This window comes from Sus scrofa, chromosome 3, assembly GCF_000003025.6.
Source record: "Sus scrofa isolate TJ Tabasco breed Duroc chromosome 3, Sscrofa11.1, whole genome shotgun sequence".
NCBI lineage: Eukaryota > Metazoa > Chordata > Mammalia > Artiodactyla > Suidae > Sus > Sus scrofa.
In genome coordinates, this window is record NC_010445.4 from 92,191,258 (window position 1) to 92,210,502 (window position 19,245).

General features: G+C 38.1%; 1 protein-coding gene across 2 annotated transcripts in view; it reads right to left on the reverse strand.

The window, feature by feature from the left end:
* The window catches only part of PPP1R21 (protein phosphatase 1 regulatory subunit 21), a 71,718-nt gene that overhangs the window by 35,256 nt on the left and 17,217 nt on the right, over positions 1–19,245 (reverse strand). The window contains exons 4-12 of one of the 2 annotated variants that reach the window (XM_003125155.6): positions 18,750–18,848; positions 16,860–17,024; positions 16,628–16,686; positions 15,322–15,416; positions 12,149–12,201; positions 11,528–11,677; positions 8,412–8,513; positions 8,234–8,322; positions 5,297–5,433 (exon numbers count right to left, since the gene is read on the reverse strand). In XM_003125155.6, the coding sequence (XP_003125203.2) occupies positions 5,297–5,433; positions 8,234–8,322; positions 8,412–8,513; positions 11,528–11,677; positions 12,149–12,201; positions 15,322–15,416; positions 16,628–16,686; positions 16,860–17,024; positions 18,750–18,848 (949 nt within the window). Of the gene's footprint in view, positions 1–5,296; positions 5,434–8,233; positions 8,323–8,411; positions 8,514–11,527; positions 11,678–12,148; positions 12,202–15,321; positions 15,417–16,627; positions 16,687–16,859; positions 17,025–18,749; positions 18,973–19,245 lie in introns of both variants that reach the window. The other variant, XM_005655227.3, reaches the window with a different exon arrangement.

Consider the following 19,245-nt stretch of genomic DNA (forward strand, 5'->3'; position numbering starts at 1 on the left):
ATGGAATGCAGCAAAAGCAGTCCTAAGAAAAAAGTTCATAGCAATACAGGCCTTCCTCAAAAACAAGAAATCTTCAAACAACAATGTAATTTACCACCTAAAAGTATGAGAAAAAGAACAAAAACCTAAAATTAGAAGGAAGGAAATAATAAAGACCAGAGCAGAAATAAATAAAACAGTTTTTTTTTTTTTTTTTTTTTTTTTTTTTTTGCTTTTTAGGGCCACACCTGCAGTATATGGAGGTTCCCGGACTAGGGGTCCAATCAGAGCTGCAGCTGCTGGCCTATACCACAGCCACAGCAATGCAGGATCTGAGCCACTTCTGCAACCTACACCACAGCTCACGGCAATGCTGGACCCTTAACCCACTGACAGAGGCCAAGGATTGAACCTGCGCCCTCATGGATGCTAGTCAGATTCATTAACCAGTGAGACACAACAGGAACTCTGGAATTTAAATAAATAAATAAATAAATAAACAAACAAAACCAAGGGCTGGTTTTTTTAAAGGATAAATAAAACTGACAAATCACCAGCCAGGTTCAATAAGAAGAAAAAAGAGAAAACCCAAATAAACAAAATAAGAAATGAAAGAGATGAAATAACAACATTGCAAAAATATAAAAAAATCGTAAGAAAATATTATGATGTTATATGACAACAAAATGAAAATCTAGAAGAAATGGACAAGTTTCTAGAAACATACAGCCTGCCAAAAATTGAGTCAAGAAGCAACAGATAATTTGAACAGATCAATCACTAGAAGTTTCAGAATCGGAATTAAAAAACAAAACAAAACACTCTCTGCAAGCAAAAGTCCAGGACTAGATGTCTTCACTGGGGAATGTTTGTTGTACCAAACATACAAAGAACTTATACCTATCTTTCTCAAACTCTTCGAAAAGACTGAAGATGAAACACTTTCAAAGTCATTTTATGAAGCCACTATCACCCTGATGACAAAACTAGACAAAGACATACCGAAAAAGAAAATTATAGGCCAATATCTTTTATGGCTATAAATTCAAAAATCCTCAACAAAATATTAGCAAACCAAACCCAACAACACATTAAAAAGGATCATATACCATGATCAAGCTGGATTCATTCCAGGATCAAAAGGATGGTTAAACATATGCAAATCAATCAATGGGATATCCTAAATCAACAAAAGAAAAGACAAAAACCACATGATCATCTCAATAAATTCAGAAAAAGTATCTGATAAAATTCAACATCCATTCATGATAAAAACTCACCAAAGTAGGTATATCTCAATATAATAAAAGTCATTTATCACAGCCAACATGAAAGCCTTCTCACTAAACTGTGGAACAAGACAAGAATCCCCACTCTAATCACTTCTAGTCAACATAGTACTGGAAGTCCTAGCCACAGCAATCAGACAAGAAAAAGAAACAAAATGTACCCAAATTGGAAATGAAGAAGTAAAATTGTCATCATATGCAGATGACATAATACCCTATTTAAAAAACCCTAAAGATTCCACACAAAAACTATTAGGACTTGTAAATGAATTCACTGAGGTAACAGAATATAAGATTAATATATAGAAATCTGTTGTATTTCTTTACACTAACAATGAAATATCAGAAAGTTAAAAAACCAATCCTGATTAAAACAGCATCAAAACAAAATCCTAAGAAATAAAGTGAACCAAGGAGGTGAAAGAACTATATGCTAAGAACTAAAAAACATTGATAAGGAAAATCAAAGATGATTGAAGGAAATGGAAAGATATACCATGAACCAGGATTGGAAGAATTAATATTGTAAAAATGGTCATATTACACAAAGCAATTTATAGATTTCATGTGATCCCTATCAAATTATCTATGATATTTTCCATAGAACTAGAATAAATAATCATAAAATTTATATGGAACCACAAAAGACCCAGAATTGTCAAAAACCACCCTGAGGAAAAAGAACAAAGGTAGAGGCATGGCCCTTCCAGGTCTCAGACAATACTAAAAAGCTACTGTAATCAAAACAGCGTGGTGGAGTTCCAACCATGGTGCAGTGGGATCGGCGGCATCTTGGAAGTGCTGGGACACAGGTGCAGGGCCCAGCCCAGTGGGTTTAGGATCCAGCTTTGCCGTAGCTGTGGCTTAGAGTGAAACTGCGGCTCAGATCTGATCTCTGGCCTGGGAACTCTATATGCTCTGAGGTGGCCAAAAACAAAACAAAACAAAACAAAAGATATGCTATTGCACAAAAAAAGACATGTAAATCAATACAACAGGAGAGAGCCCAGAAATAAACCAAGACACCTATGGTCAATTAATCTTCAACAAAGGAGGCAAGAATATACAGTGGAGAAAAGATGGTTCCTTTGGCCAGTGGTGTTAGGAAAGCAGGATGGCTGCATGTAAATCAATGAAGTTAGAACACTCCCTCACACCATACAAAATAAACTTAAAATGATTTAAAAACTTAAATATAAGACCCGACACCATAAAATTCCTAGAAGAGAACACAGGCAAAGCATTCTCTGACATAAATCCATGGTAATATTTTCTTAGATCAATTTCCCAAGGCAATAGAAATAAACAAATGCAAACTTATAAGCTAATCAATTTATAAGCTTTTGTACAGCAAAGGAAACCATAAACTAAATGAAAAGGCAACCTGAAGACTGGGAGAAAATATTGCAAATGATAAGACCAACAAGGGCTTAGTTTCCAAAATATACAAACAGCTCATACAACTCGATATCAAAAAAACAAAACAACCCAGTCAAAAAATGGGCACAAGACTGAATATACATTTTTCCAAAGATATACAGATGGCCAACAGCTACATGGAAAATGATCCACATCACTAATTCTCAGAGAAATGCAAATCAAAACTACAATGAGGCACCACCTCACACCAGTCAGAATAGCCATCATCTACAAATAACAAATGTTACAGAGGATGTAGAGAAAAGAGTACCCTCCCATACTGCTGGTAGGAATGTAGATTGCTGCAGCCACTATGGAAAACATTATGGGGATTCCTTAAAAAAAATAAAAATAAAACTATCATATAATGCAGCAATCCCACTCCTAAGGATATATCCACAAAAGATGAAAACTAATTGAAAAAAGATGCATTCACCCCAATATTCACAGTGACACTATTTACAGTAGCCAAGACATGGAAGCAACTTAAATGTCCATCAACAGATGAACAGATAAAGAGGATATAATATTATATATATATATTATACATAACATATATCAGATGTGATATATGTGCAGTGAAATATTACTCAGAATGAAATAATGTCACTGCAGAAATATGGATGGACCTAGATATTACCACACTGAGTGAAGTAAATCAGACAGAGAAGGACAAATATATGATATCACTTACATGTGGAATCTACAAAACAATATAAATGAACTTATTTACAGAACAGAAACAGACTTACAAACAGAAAACAAACTTATGGTTATCAAACAGAGTTGGGAGGGAGGGATAAATTAGGAGTATGGAATTAACAGATACACATTACCATATATAAAAGAGGTAAACAACAAGGATTTACTGTATATCATAGAACTATATTCAGTATCTTATAAAAACCTATAATGAAAAAGAATTTTTTTGGGCCTCACTAGGGGCATGTGGAAGTTCCTGGACCAAGTTTGGAACCTGTGCCACAGCAGCAACCTGAGCCACAGCAGTAACAATGCTGGTTCCTTAACTCTCTGTGTCACAAGGGAATTCCCAAGAATTTTTTTAAAGGATCTATATATATACACACACACACACATACATGTATGTTATATATATGTGTGCAGTATACCCGAAACTAACACAGTATTATAAATCAACTATACTTCAATTTTAAAAAAGGAGAAACTTTTTTAGAAGTCACGTAATAACAAGCATCATTGAGGTTGTGGAGAAACTGGAGCTATCATACACTGCTAGCAGAAATATAAAATGGTACAGATGCCTTGGAAAATAATCCAGCAATTTCTCAAACAGTTAAACATACCATATGACTCAGCAATTCCAATCCTAGGTATACACCCAAGAGAAATGCAAAGATATATCTATCCAGGGAGTTCCTGTCATGGTTCAGTGGTAATGAACCTGACTAGTATCCATGGGGACACGCGTTTGCTGGCCTTGCTCAGTGGGTTAAGGATCTGTCATTGCCATGAGCTGTGGCGTAGGTCACAGACGCTGCTCGAATCCCACATTGCTGTAGCTGTGGCATAGGCCAGCAGCTACAGCTTCAATTTGACCTCTAGCCTGGGAATGTCCATATGCCGGGGCACAGCCCTAAAAGGCAAAAAAAAAGATATATCTATTCAAACACTTGTTCACAAATATCTATAGCATCATTATTCATAACAGCCAAAAGGTGGAAACAATCAAAATGTCCATCAACTGATGGGTAAATAAATGTGATACATCCATACAATGGACTATTAGTCAGCAATGAAAAGAAAGGAAATACTGACACATGCTACAACTTGGATCATTCTTAAAAATATCATGCCAACTGAAAAAAAAAAACAGTCACAAAGGACCACATATTATATGATCCCATTTATTTGAAATGTTCAGAATAAGCAAATCTATAGACTGAAAGTAGATTAGTGGTTGCTTGGTACTAGGGAGGGACGTAAAGGGGTGAGAGCTAAAGTAGACAGGGTTTCATTTCAAGGTAATGAAAATACTCTAAAATTGATAAAGCATTGGTTGCATATATCTGTGATTACACTATACACTTGAAATAGGTAAACTATATGGTAAATTATATTACATTGTAACTGTTACAAAAACCAAACAAACCACTATGAGGAAAATCATAGCTTTCTTAAAAACATCATTTAAATCGAGGTCCATTCAATGACCTGAAAATACTCTTTTCAAAGTAAACCAAAGGCAAACAAATAGGATTTTTACTGTTAAACCTCCCCTATACTACTTGTTGCAAAGTTGCTACAAATTCTTATGCTTCACTCCCTCTCCAATTAAAAAAGGGGAAGTTGAGAAAGAGATTTAATGTATGCAATGTCCAATATTGCGCATTCTTAATTTAACTTAATAATCGCATTTACCTCTATTTTATAAATGGGAATACACGAGCAGAGAAGTAAAGCTATTTGCCTGAAGCCACAAATGTACAAGGGGCTGGAGATGTGAATTCAAGTTTTTCTGACCCCAGATCCTAGGCTCTTCTCACTCAAACATGCCAAACCACCTCCCTTTTCCAGCTTCTTGTTCTCGAAGTTCTTCAAGTTAAACTGTGAGCAACAAACACACTTACTTGGCAAGGCAAGAAGGCCAATATAAGTCTGCAGCTTCTCAAACACAGCTGTCATCTTTTTCATGTCCTGAGACAGCTCTAGATTCCTGGCTCGTAATGCAGACGTGCAAAGGGAAGCTTCACATTCTTCTTCTAAACTAGGAATGAGCAGATTTTATAAAAGTGAGCATCCTGAATGATTTTCAATTAGCTGTAGTAAACCATCTAAATTCTCAAACATCTACATTCAAGAAGAGAATTTATTTAAAAAAGGAATGTGACTCCATTTTTTTATACTCTAATACATACACCTGCATGCTACAAATGCCAATGCAGCAAGAGACAACTAAACTGGAAGAAAAGATAAAGGCAGGTGCCTTCTACTCTGAGAGTAGCACAAAAATGTATCCTTAAAAGTGTTTTTCAAGAAAAAAATATTTCACACACTGAATTTCTAAAGAGAATAAATTAAATAGGAACTAGAAGAGAGAATCGTTAAAGAAACTTTTTCAGTGTATGTAGTTTCAAAAGTCAGAGGAAAAAAATCTATAGGCTCAATATAACAGTAAACGCTTAACATTCATAAAATACATTTTATCATTTTCAATTTTAAGTGGTACTTGGAAGAAATTATAAGGTTAAAAAAAACTACATAGACTCAATAGCGTCTGTTTAAAATGTAGGTAGGAGTTCCCATCATGCTGCAGTTGAAACGAACCATAAGGTTGCAGGTTCGATCCCTGGCCTCGCTCAGTGGGTTAAGGATCCAGTGTTGAGCTGTAGTGGATCACAGATGCGGCTCAGATCTGGCATTGCTGTGGCTGTGGTGTAGGTTGGCAGCTATAGCTCCAATTAGCCCCCCAGCTTGGGAACCTCCACATGCCACAGGTGCGGCCCTAAAAAGACGGAAGACAAAAAAAAAAAAAAATAGTGTAGGTAATCAAGTAAAATGCTTTTCACACAAAGCTAGAAAAGTTATTAGCACAAGAATAATAATTATGTCCATTCCCTTGACCTTGCCACTTCTCCCCTTCTATTCATTTACAGCAGATAGCTTCATTCAACAGTAAGCTCACTTACTACTAATGAACATGTCATCTTGACAACTAAAGTGATATTTAAACCAATGACCAAAAAATTGCCTAAAAACATAAATACCTGATAAGGTAGGGCTGAAAGCATATCGGACAGAACATTCTGAGAATAGGAATCTTAGATCAAGAAAGGACCTTATCCAGTGTTTCTAAAAATGTAATAATGGAGTACCTGTTGTGGCTTAGCAGTAACGAACCCAACTAGTATCTGTGAGGAAGTGGGTTTGATCACTGGCCCTGCTCAGTGGGTTAAGTATCTGGTGTTGCCATGAGATGTGGTATAGGTCACAGACACAGCTCAGATCCTACATTGCCATGGCTGTAGTTCAGGCCAGCAGCTGCAGTTCTGATTTGACCCCTTGCCTGGGAATTTCCATATGTAATGGGTGCGGCCCTCAAAAAGATGAAAATAAAAATGTAACAGTGAAAAATAAATTAAGATAAAATAAAAATGTAAATGTAACTGGTTCAAGTAGTAAATACCACTTTTGCAATGGCTCTTAAATAGGTTCTTTTTAACATAGGCCAAACCAATAAAGTATATTCAATTTAATGTTAAATCTCTAGAGTCAACTTTCAAAAAAACTTTAATGATACTGAACTAAAAACATTTAAGGATCTGGGGGTCAAGCCACAGCCACTGCAGAAGCAACACCGCGTAGTTATGCTGCAAGCCACACAGAAAGTCCCATTTAAGGATCTAAATGAAACTGTAATTTATAATTATTAGTTTAAGTCATAATTCCCTAATCTCTAAATGTTGTCATATGCACAAATCATAGAATTCAGTTACTAAAATATTTCATTAGGTTGGCATTAGGTAATAAGATAGCTCTTAACACATTAATTTTTAATAATAAAATTTCATATTTTCGAAAAGCTAAAACTTACTACTTTTATGTGATAAGGACTTAAAATTATAATTACTTGAATATTTTCAATATCTCTAAGTTACTCACCTACATAGTTCCTAAGCCTTATTTTGCAATATACTATAATACATATATGTTTTTATTCCTCTTTATGTTCCAGTTGTATTTTTTTTTTTTTTTTTTTTTTTTTTTTTGGCCAGGCCTGTGGCATACAGAAGTTCTCAGGCCAGGGATCAAACCCAAGCCATAGCAGTAAATCAAGCCACAGCAATGACAACATTGAGTCCTTAACCACTTATCCACCAGGGAATTCCCCATTCTTTAAAGACTAAATCTTAGGATAAAATGATTTAAATGAACTAGAAGGCTTGGAGACCTGGTTTTAGACTAAAAGTATCAAAATGTACAAGCAATATTCTCAAATTTCCAGTTACAAAAAGTTTTCTCTTGTCTTTCCAGAAATACTTAAGATGGAATATTTAATGTTACTAAATGACATATCCTATGAGGGCTGGAGTATGTAAATGAAGTTTTTACTTTATAACGTAAATGAATCACCAATAATAAAAACAATGATATATTATTTCAGAGAAACCTAAGGATTACAGATTCACTATAAAGGCTATTATAACCCCCATCTAGATGTTTATAGTAAAAAGATAATAAAAACCCCAAATTGAAATCTTTCAATAAATGTGTCATTCACAATCAATAAAAATACTGGTTCATTCTCCATTATGTGTTTATAGCAGTAATCACAGTGCAAAATTACTGAGAAAACATTAGCCAACAAACTACAGTTCAATTTTCTTAACTATAAGCCTGTGCTGCTCAAGCCATGATTTTGTTCCTTCTTCACAAAAGTCCCCATTGGCTGTGGTGCAGAAAGGTCAAGTAGATCACAAGAAGCACATGACTGCTTTATTAACTTCTGCACTGCTCAGATGACACCTCACAATTCCCCAAGCTCCCTGGCCTGGAGGAGTAAGTACCTTTTTAACTGATATGGAAGAATCTTCCTAAGAAAACATATGTAAGAGGTTAAATGCTCTGAAAAAGTTTTCAATTTCACAGTTGTCTCCTGGAAGAGAAAAACAATTTCAAGGTTAATAGTGTCATTTGAAAAAGAAGAGTTTCCACTTCCAGAGGTAAAACATAGAAGAAGATTACCAGGACAGTCACAGTATCCTCCGTGATACTTTCAAATAAATGAAGCATTCCTTCCTCAAGAGGGCGGACATAGGACGCATTTTCATGAAGATACTGTGAGAACTAAACAGAAGGAAAAGAAGAGTGAGTTAAATTTCTGGAAAATAAACACTATCAAAATATTTGTAGGTGTTCCCTATGTGGCTCAGTGGTAACGAACCCAACTAGTAACCAGGAGGACACAGGTTCAATCCCTGGCCTTACTCAGTGGGCTGAGGATCCCGCGTTGATGTCAGCTGCAGTGTAGGTTGCAGATGCAGCTTGGATCCCGTGTTGCTATGGCTGTGGTGTAGGCCAGCAGCTACAGCTCCAATTCAACCCCTAACCTGGGAACTTCCATGTGCCGCAGATGCAGCCCTAAAAAAAACACCGAGAAAAAAAATTATATATATAGTGTATGTATTTGTAAATGGACCCACTGAGTTATAAATCTGAATTCTTTTGCTAACTTTTTTGGGGAAATTTAGCTTTTATACAGAGCTCCCCTCTAACAATCCCAGACACTATCTCCAAGTCCCCATTCAATTGCAAAAGGACAAACTAGAAAAAGGATGACATAATTAAGAACCAGGCATGTGAGCAAAAGGGGAGGGTTCACTATTTACAACTGAGCATCAACAGGCCTTCTTCCCTAAACAACTGCTTCTCCACAGGGGTCTCAGGTAAAAAAAAGAAAAAAAAAAAAAAAGATTTGGTAATCAAAACTGTAAGACACAGATTTTTGTGTTATAGAACTCATTTTTCAGAAACAAGACTTTTGATGGAGTTCCTGTTGTGGCTCAGCAGTAACGAACCTGACTAGTAAACCCTGAGGATCATGGGTTCAATCCCTGGCCTTGCTCAGTGGGTTAAGAATCCAGTGTTGTGAGCTGTGGTGTAGATCACAGACACTGCTCATATCCCACATTGCTGTGACTGTTGCATAGGCTATCAGCTGCAGCTGTGATTTGACCCCTAGCCTGGGAAATTCCATATGCCGTTGGAGTGGCCCTAAAAAGACAAAAAGACAAAAAGAAAAAGAAAAACAAGGCTTTGGAGGACAGCATATTTTTACTGTACACAATGTTCAATCTTAGTAAATTCCAGGAATATAATTAGCATCAAAATGAGACTACAAAAACTTTTATAACTGTCATGGATACTATAATAATTACAAAGGAGTAATCCAGTATGGAGAATAAATTCAGAAAAAGATTCCCCAGGCAATTAGACAATTTAGAAGCAAGAAGCCAATTCTTCACTTGTGACATACCTCAGTTCTCTAAGTACTGTATAATGGATCAAATTTCAATTTCTCAATATAGAAATATAAGATCTCATTTTGCAGAAATGTGATTCAACTGACCCTGCCTCAAACTACTGAGATACATGGCCCTGGGAAACTCAACCTCTCTGATCTGTGATCTTTAGAGCTGTAAAATAAGTTGAACCCTAAGCTCAAAGGTATAAATACCTAGTATATGAGTCTATGAACAAGTCTAAACAATCACTTTGGTTCTCTTTCAACAAACGCTTTCTGAATCTTCAGTAATAGAGGCTTATTAAGAAAATCACATTGGGCCTTTCAGAGGCCAAAGCACCAAAGGTAAAATATAAAAAAAAAAAAAAAAAACATGAATTCTTCTAAGTAATGAAATGTTTCTGTTAAGATTAACATACTTGATTCTCACTGCATGGGCATAACATGGAAATAAGCTAAAATAAAATAATGGACAAAGAACCAGTAGGTGAAAATGGTTTTTATATTATAGGTAGTATAAAATGAAACTACATTAAAATGCTGCAGTTCCATTTTCCTTACCCAGGTCATCTGAAAGCTTTTTCCCAAAGTGATATTAAAGAGCATTTCAAAGGCCCAAAGTTTAATGTTTATCAACTTCAAAAGATCTGGGGTGTCAGCTGAAAATTGATGAAAACCAAGCACCTGCTGAGGGCCTCCTGTGTGCAAGGCAGCATGATGATGAAGAGCTAACTTTTACTGAGTACTTACATGTGCCAAGCTCTGTTCTTAGTGTTGTACAAGTATTATCTCATTTATACACACCTCAAACATACACACCTATGACTGGGTAATACATCCTCCATTTTCAAAATGCATAGAGAGCTTAAATAAACTGCCTGGGGGATACAGAAAGTGGCAGAAATATGACTCCGGTATCACTCTAAGCCTTTGCTATACTAACAGGCACTTACAAGATCAGTGGACACAAGCACTATTCAATACTGCATGACACACAAAAAAGCAGCAAAGCTGAGGAGAAAAATCAGGTAAGTAGAGAGTAGCATGACCCCGTTCAGACCACCACGTTATGGGGCACTCAGAGCACATCTAAAGCAAGCCCCCCAACTTCCTCCCTTTGAGACGGCCCCAGTGATCTCTGCACCTCCTGCTGTCCTTGGCTTTGAGAAATACCCGGGCACAATGCGTCAGGGTTGATCTGTGTGACTAGTACAACATGCCAGAAGTGGTGAGATGTGACCACGTCCACACTCCATAAACTTTCCTACTCCATGGTTTTGCCCACTTCTTACCCTCTTGTGGGGGAAAAAAATACCGAAACACTTCTCTCCTATTCAAATCATGCTCATTTTTCTTTTCTTTCTTTTTTTAAAATTTTTTATTATAGTTGATTTACATTGTTCTGTCAATTTCTGCTGTACAGCAAAGTGACCCTGTCATACATCTATTTACACTCTCTTTCCCATATTATCTTTCATCATGTTTCATCACAAGTGATTGGATACAACTGCCTGTGCTAAATAAAACCAGGACCTCACTGTCCACCCATTCTAAATGTAACAGTTTGCGTCTATTAACCTCAAAACTCATGCTCATTTTTCAAAGCCCAGTTGCCAAAGAATCTTTCCAAATACTAGCAACAGCAATCTCCCCTCCTTGATGACCACATATCTCTTAATGCCCACACCATTCATTCACACTAAGGTCTTTTAACAACTCCCTTACTATTTCATTTCTTAAGAATCTCTGTGTTTGCCATGGAAGGTAAATACTATGACTTATAACAAGTCTCCATGTTTGTCCAGGGCAGACAAATGGTATCCTGAGTTAAATGTACCTTCTGATTCAATGGAGATATAGTGTCGATGGCAGAATCAATAGGAAAAATCTGAATCCTCTGTTCTGTATAGGTGTGAAAGTTCAGAAGAGCCTTGACAAGATCTTGAACAAAAGCCAGGGCCTGCCCAGCAATATCCCGCATCCTCAGCTTTAAAATGAAAAGGACACAGTTAAAGTCAACTATCGAGTTATTCCCAAACAACTATTAAGTCTGCTTTTGGAGAAAACATTTGCATTCCAGTATAATTATTCCTTAATTTAAATTCATTGCTCCCACTTAGATTTTAATATAACCATCTAAGTAAATTAGAAAGCTGCCAGTTTTGGCAAATATACCTCTTCCACTTAATTTAGACTGTTTTAAGTCCACCAACCCAAAAGAAAGGCACGACTCACAAAATCAGTGCATCCCACAATTCAGTTCTAATGCTTTTGGACAAGAGAGACAGCAAAAAAATCTACAGTATTTACAAATTCAAAAAACAGCAAGTTACATAATTGTAAAAAATGTATGCAAAAGAAAGCAGAAGTTAAATGCACCAAACAGAGGCCCAAACAACTAATTCGAGTTTCTGAAAAGTTTAACACACACTGTTGGAAATAAAAACTTTGTCTTTACCTGATGTCTCCTATTGTGGATCGGCACGTTCAGAGCATTATACCGACTATATTCTACAAAATAAAAACGGATGTCCATTAAGTCAGTTTACACTTATGGAAAAACAGTTGAGCAGAGAAATAATAAATGCTCTGCAGCAAAATCAGCTTTATACAAGATTTTAAGATGATCAAAGTCACAAACATGATATAGGAGAATAACAGAATTTAAACAGAATCAGTTGTTTCTCAGATGAAGTAATATTTCCAATTTTTTTTTAAACTTTCAGCTACAAAAACAAACCAACCTGTGTTTCTGCTTCTAAAACTCATTTCAAAAATTCCCTTAGGGTCCATCAAGCTTACTCTAACAGGCTCCTAATATTCTTGCCATCTTCTGTCATTCTTCCTGTTAAAATAACCCTGAACACAGCTGCCACACTAACCATCCAAAAATGCCTGCGTTTTCATGACACTACAATATTGGAAAAGCCATCTGCCATTGTTGATTCCAGTGACTCGACACTAATTTTTCTGGGTGGTTCCACATCTTTTTCACAATTCTCCTCTCAAGTCTACCCTGGAGTCTGGCATTGACTCTGACGGCTTCCCAAAACTTGGCCACACACTTCCTCAACCTCCACATTTTAATGACCTTCATCTTTACGAATCCCTGCACAACTCTCCAGCCACTCCAACCTTCCCTGTGTCAAAGGTGACTCTGAAAGTTCTTATGCCATTTTTATCCAATTCTCTTATGACTCCGTTTCTATTAAATCAGCTACATACTGCCAGCTTGGTCTCCCGTCCATTAACACCTATTCTCCTATCAGCCCTCTTCTGGCCTAATTCAAGGTGTTGGGGCTGTGGGCATGGCGGAGGGGTGCTCAGAGAATTAGGGATGCTCTGAGTAAAGGGGGTGAAGTCACTGTGGGCATAAACGCACGGCAACAGATACTCTTTTTCTAATGAGGTAATTTTGAAGGTATAAGAAGGAGGGTCCTGAGGGGGTCAGAAGGAGCAGTTCCCAGGAGCCTGGGAGAAGGTTCGCTGAGGAAAGGCTGTGTGAAGCCATAGACTCTGGAATGAAGGGTTCTTGCCAGAACCCCTTGTGCCTTGGCTCTGGTCTTCTTGGCATTGTAGGGGGAGGCCACCCATCCATGGGGCCCAGGCAGCAAGGGGGAATGGTGTTGGGGGCTCAAAGTGGAAAAGGTTTGGAGTCCAGGTTATGGGAAGTGTGATAGAGACACAGTAATGAAATCACAGAGTGCTCTGTAATGCCGAAGGGACTGGGGTGGAGAGGAGCAGGGAAATGGAATGAGACAGGAAGCCAGAGAAGAGGGTGTTTAACCTGGTGTTGCTGGACTTCTGTGCATTGCCGTGGAGAGCTGAGGGGGCCAATGACAGGAAAGGCCCCCATGCACACAACCTCTCCTTTTACTCTGCTATAGTGCTCAGCTCTCCTTTCCTTCAAAAAGTAGCATGCCTCTGCCCGTTTCCTCAGCATCCATGAAGAGGTACTTCATGGAATAACTTAGCTTATATTTTAGATATTTCTCTATCTTATCTCTCTCCTACTGGACTATAAATTCTTTAAGAGTAGAGATTTTTATCTTTTTTGCATTTCTACATCTCCTACGCTCCCCAGACTGCTATGTGTCCACCTCCACTCTGCACGGAAGAGCTTCTCTCAAAGGTCACTAGCCCTCTCAAAGACTCCAAATCTAGTCACCAAACCTTGTCCTACTGCCTTTCCTGCCATTCCTCCCCTCCACATCCCCCCCACTCCGGTCCCAGTTAACTAACTACTGCTGCCAGGCCCTGATGGCACTGTTATTCTACATACCACACGCCATGCAATTCCCTTCCTGTTCTCCCTCATGTCTCTGACCTGCTTCTGCATTCTGGCCCAGCTCAAAGCACATTTCTTCCAAAAGGCTTTCCCAAACAACCCTGCTAGAGTAATCACCCGTCCTCTAAAGCCCCAAGAGGTACTTCATGGAATAACTTAGCTTATATTTTAGATATTTCTCTATCTTATCTCTCTCCTACTGGACTATAAATTCCTTAAGAGTAGAGATTTTTATCTTTTTTGCATTTCTGCATCTCCTACGCTCCCCACCCCTCTAGACTTTCAGCAAATGATCCCTAAATATTTCAGAACTAAAAGTAGTAACCTACTTGTGACATGCTAAGGACCTAAAATAGGGTAACAACTAGTATTGGAAAAGAAGGGATACACCCAAAGAGATTCAGAAGGAAATTATAGAATCTGATGACTATCTGATATGAGGATTAAGAAGAAAATGGAAGGCCAAGGTTTCAAGTCTAGGGGATCGAAGTATGCTAGTGCTATTTACATTAATGTAAAGAGGAGTAACAGGTGTTGTTTTCACAGGAATTTAGGTTTTTGATATATAATGGCATATGTTGATTTTAATGTTAGATCAAACTGCTATTTTCCTTTGGTGTCTTTTCTTTCCTCTTTTTTTAGGTCTTCCCTAAGAAAAATGGAGACGAAATCAAAGATTAACTTCAATTATATAATTGTAAAAAAGGAAATGTGTACTGATTTGAATTTAAATTTCTGAATTCAAAAAATTAAGTGCTTTCCTTGCCTTCAAGGTTTTAATCTAATACTTGTCTAAAGGTTACAAATGTGGCACCCATTATACATGTAAATTGATGGGGTTTTTTTAAGCTCTTTTTGTTGCTCTCAGCTGTGGAAATTACCAGCCAATTCCAGGATGAGCAGGAAGCAGGGCTGACCCAAGTCGGCTGCCTAACTATCCCTGGGGATTGTCCAAAGGGCAGGCGATACCAGGCTAAGAAGATTCACCTCCACCCCATTCCTGTACTCCTTTCCCATCTTGCTGCCCACCATGACCAACTTTTCTTGTACAAACATTCAAGTACTTATTCGCAGGAGGGTTTTCACCTTGGGATATGCTAAATACATGCAATTAAAAATTGTGGCTTTGAGCTTTTTCCAAGAAGCTTAGCTTTGGAATAGTTACATGACAACTGAAAATATCCTATGAAACATGAGGGCCAAAGCGGATCAAAAGGACAAAAAGCAACCTCTGCTAGGCCAATGAGGGTTTCTGCCAAATAGATTCGAAATTATTTTAATTAGTTGGCTATCACAAAAAGGTTCAGAGTTGCGAACAGTGGAAAACTGTACATAATACCTACTTGTATCATTAAAAGGTACTTTTTCATTGATGATTGATAAGGATTCTTCTAATCTACCTGACAAATCTTCATGAAGATTCTTTAACTGTAACTGACTGAAAGAAAAAATACAAAACCACATTATCGATAGACAATGGATCATCATTTACTTGTTACCGCAACAGCTGGTATCAGGCACTCAGAGAATCGTGCCTGATATCCGGGATACTCTTGGTAGTAGAGAGGTGTTAAAAAAACAAACAAACAAACAAACAATGAAGATAAGAAAAACATTAAGCTTTGATTCTAAAGCTCCTGAGACTCCTGATGAATGACTGGAAGTTTGGAAGACTTTATCACGGTCCCAGTATTTCATACAATCTTAAGTTTATTTCCTCAAACTCAAAGTAACCTTAGAGCCATTTCAAAATTGTATATTTTCTCTTTATAACACATAAATATTTGTTCAAGCATTATGATAAAGTTTTTTGGTATTTGTTAGTTTTGCTTTTTAGGGACACTCCTGTGGCACATGGAAGTTCCCAGGCTGGGGTCAAATTGAAGCTGCAGCTGCCAGCCTACACCATAGCTCATGGTAATGCCAGATCCTTAACCCACTAGGTAAGGGATCAAACCCGCATCCTCATGGATACTAGTCGGGTTCGTTACCACTGAGCCACGAAGAGAACTTCTTTGATAAAGTTTTTTAAGTATTATATCTGTTTTTTCCTTCCTTGAGCTCAAAACCTGACAATTTTTGTTTTGAACATAGGTATACATCTAAACCAAGCATGTAATTCTACCAATGCAACTAAAGTGAAGAAATTCACTTGACTGGTCCTATTAAAACCTAAAATATGCCATTTATCAAATAAACATTAGTGCATGCTCTTATCACGTAGAGATAAGGAATGTTTTAATTTAAAAATGTAGATATCTCCAAATTAGATCACATAATCTGTTTTATTTGAAATGTACTGTTAGAGGGTTGATACTGCAATCATTAGTCAGTTTTCCCACCTGGGACTGACTAGAAGGCGTTCTCTTCAGAGTGGTCCGAAACAGAAAGGGTCTAGTTCTCAGCACAGGAGCCCCAGAATGCCACCTGCCACAGCCCAAAACATCTGCAGGCAGAGGACTAATGCACAAGCTACTCTCTGAAGAATTCACTGAGTCCCAAGATAACAGAAATGAAAAGGACCCTGGAGATTACCTACTCCTGTCTCATTGCAAATGTGAGAAAATTAAGACAGAGGAGCTACTAAACCAAAACTCAGGTCTTCTGATTCTCACTTCAGGGCCCCCTGGAATTCACGTCTCCACATACCATTCTTCAGTCCGAAGCCGACAATCCTTGGCCTCCTTTTCTAGGGTCTGAGATTTCACCTGAATTTTAGAAGGAAAAGAAAAGCAGAGCGCTCAGGCTACAGTTGGGAGCCCATCGAGGAGATGCTGCAGGCATCACCCTGAATGGCTAACTTTTGTTCTATAAAGTGCACAGGAGACTAACAAAAGCCTGGACTATTTCCTAACATGCTCTCACCAACAGTGGGTCTTACTTCTAGCTTAGCCTTGTCGTTCTGCAGCTTCTCGATGGTTTCCATGTACTTCCGTGTCAGGCCATCAACCACAGCTTGGTGCTGGGCCGCCTCCATCTCCAGAGTGGCCAACCGACTCCTCAGCTCTGCTTCCACATGCCTGTGCTGCTCATCAGCTTCAAAAAACTGAAAAGAAAAGATGTTCTCAGAGTTCCCGTCGTGGCGCAGTGGTTAACGAATCCGACTAGGAACCATGAGGTTGCGGGTTTGGTCCCTGCCCTTGCTCAGTGGGTTAACGATCCGGCATTGCCGTGAGCTGTGGTGTAGGTTGCAGACTCGGCTCGGATCCCGCGTTGCTGTGGCTCTGGCGTAGGCCGGTGGCTACAGCTCTGATTAGACCCCTAGCCTGGGAACCTCCATATGCCGCGGGAGCGGCCCAAGAAATAGCAAAAAGACCAAAAAAAAAAAAAAAAAAAAAAAAAAAAAGTTCTCTTCTCAAAATATCCTAATGCATACAAATGAAGAGAAAATTGTAGTGACTGAGCACTGAGCAACTTCTATAAGGTTCCATATGCTCACTATGTAAAACCCACATAGACATGATCTCAGTGGATCCCCACAGTAGCTCAGAGGTAATGCAACTGTAGCTCCTCCTTTATAGATGGGGAAACTGAAGGAAGCTTCAAGGGCTACTTAACTTGTCAAATGTCTCACAGCTAAATACAGCAGAAATAAGGTTTGAACACAGGAGATCTACACCAATGCCTACACCTCCTTCCTCCCAGGCTCATGGATTTCTATTTCAAACCATTTCTGTCGCAGAGAGGACCGAACTGACCAAGGTATAACTCTTCTACTAGGCTGACCTCTACAATCAAGTAATCAAAAGGCAGAGATGTTACTCCTGAAGCAAGTAAAGCTCCTCTCCTTAATGAGAATCCAATACTAATTAAGAATTATGAATGCTTAACACAAAATGCATGAGGTCAACAGTTCATTTTTTAAACATTTTCGAAGACTGAGGATGCATATTTATTGTCTACTGTTTGACTATGCTCATAATTTCACACACAAAAAAAACAGGAGGCATAGCTGAATACACTACACTATGACTCTTAAAACATGCTGAATGGTTTGGAAGAGACATTGATCACTCAACGTTCCATAAATATTTGATGGCCTGCCATGAGTGAGGCTCTGTCCTGAGCTGGGCAGACAAAACTGACATGATCTGTACCCTAATAAGACCTTACAGAGTAACAGGGAAATAGATAAACACCAACTAAACTGTAATAAGTTAAAAAGCAAGCATTACTTATAGATAAGCCCCCATCTAAATGGTCCATCCAACCATCTGCCATGTAAAATGAAGAGTGCCCAATATATTTCTGTATTGTTAACTTATAAAGGTACTCTGCTGTTCTCTGAACAAGTGCATATTCAAAGCAAACTTCCACGTTAAAATATGAATGAGGCGTTCCTGTTGTGGCTCAGTGGTTAATGAACCCGACCAGGAACCATGACGTTTTGGGTTTGATCCCTGGCCTCGCTCAGTGGGTTAAGAAGCCAATGCTGCCATGACCTATGGTGCAGGTTGCAGACGTGGCTCAGATCCCACGTTGCTGTGGCTGTGGCATAGGCCGACAGCTACAGCTCCGATTCGACCCCTAGCCTGGGAACCTCCATATGCCATGGGTGGGTCCCTAAAAAGACAAAAATAAATACATAAAATAAAATACAAATGAGATTTAAGAAATGAATAAATGATAGTGACATACGTACCAAACAACCACAGGAAACATTAAAACACCCACCTACACACAAAACACTCTATTCTGCATTGGTTTTTCTATATTCCAGATCATACACCCCATTTTTAAATTCCTATGGGAAACTGGAAAGATTTCTCACTTGTATATGCAACCGTTCATTCTCTTCTATCTTCTTTTGAAGGTCTTCATCAAAGACACTCTTCTGCTCTTGACTCAACTGAGAAGATTCTCCACTTTTCTGATGGAAAGAATAAGTTATGTCCACATAACTTTCATCCTTTAGAGAAACATCCTAAGGTACACAGATTCTCTATCACCTTAGAAGCTTGTCTCTTCTACGTGTTCACCATTCTCAAACAATCCTGCAAAAGGTATACAGTCCATCATTTAACTTTTCCTATGAGACACACATTGGAACTGCAAATACTGCAATGAGCTGGAAAGCTTAACAAAGAGAGAAAGAACATACAAGGCTCACTATTCTTTGCAGATGAATACAGGAGCAGTTCTGCTGGAAGACAGAGCAAACCCAGAAAGCTAACAATATAAATATGCTAATAAATATCATTTCAATTGCTCTTGTGGGTTGGGAAATGACAGTTTTTAGCAATTTCATTAGTCTGGGTTGTTAAACT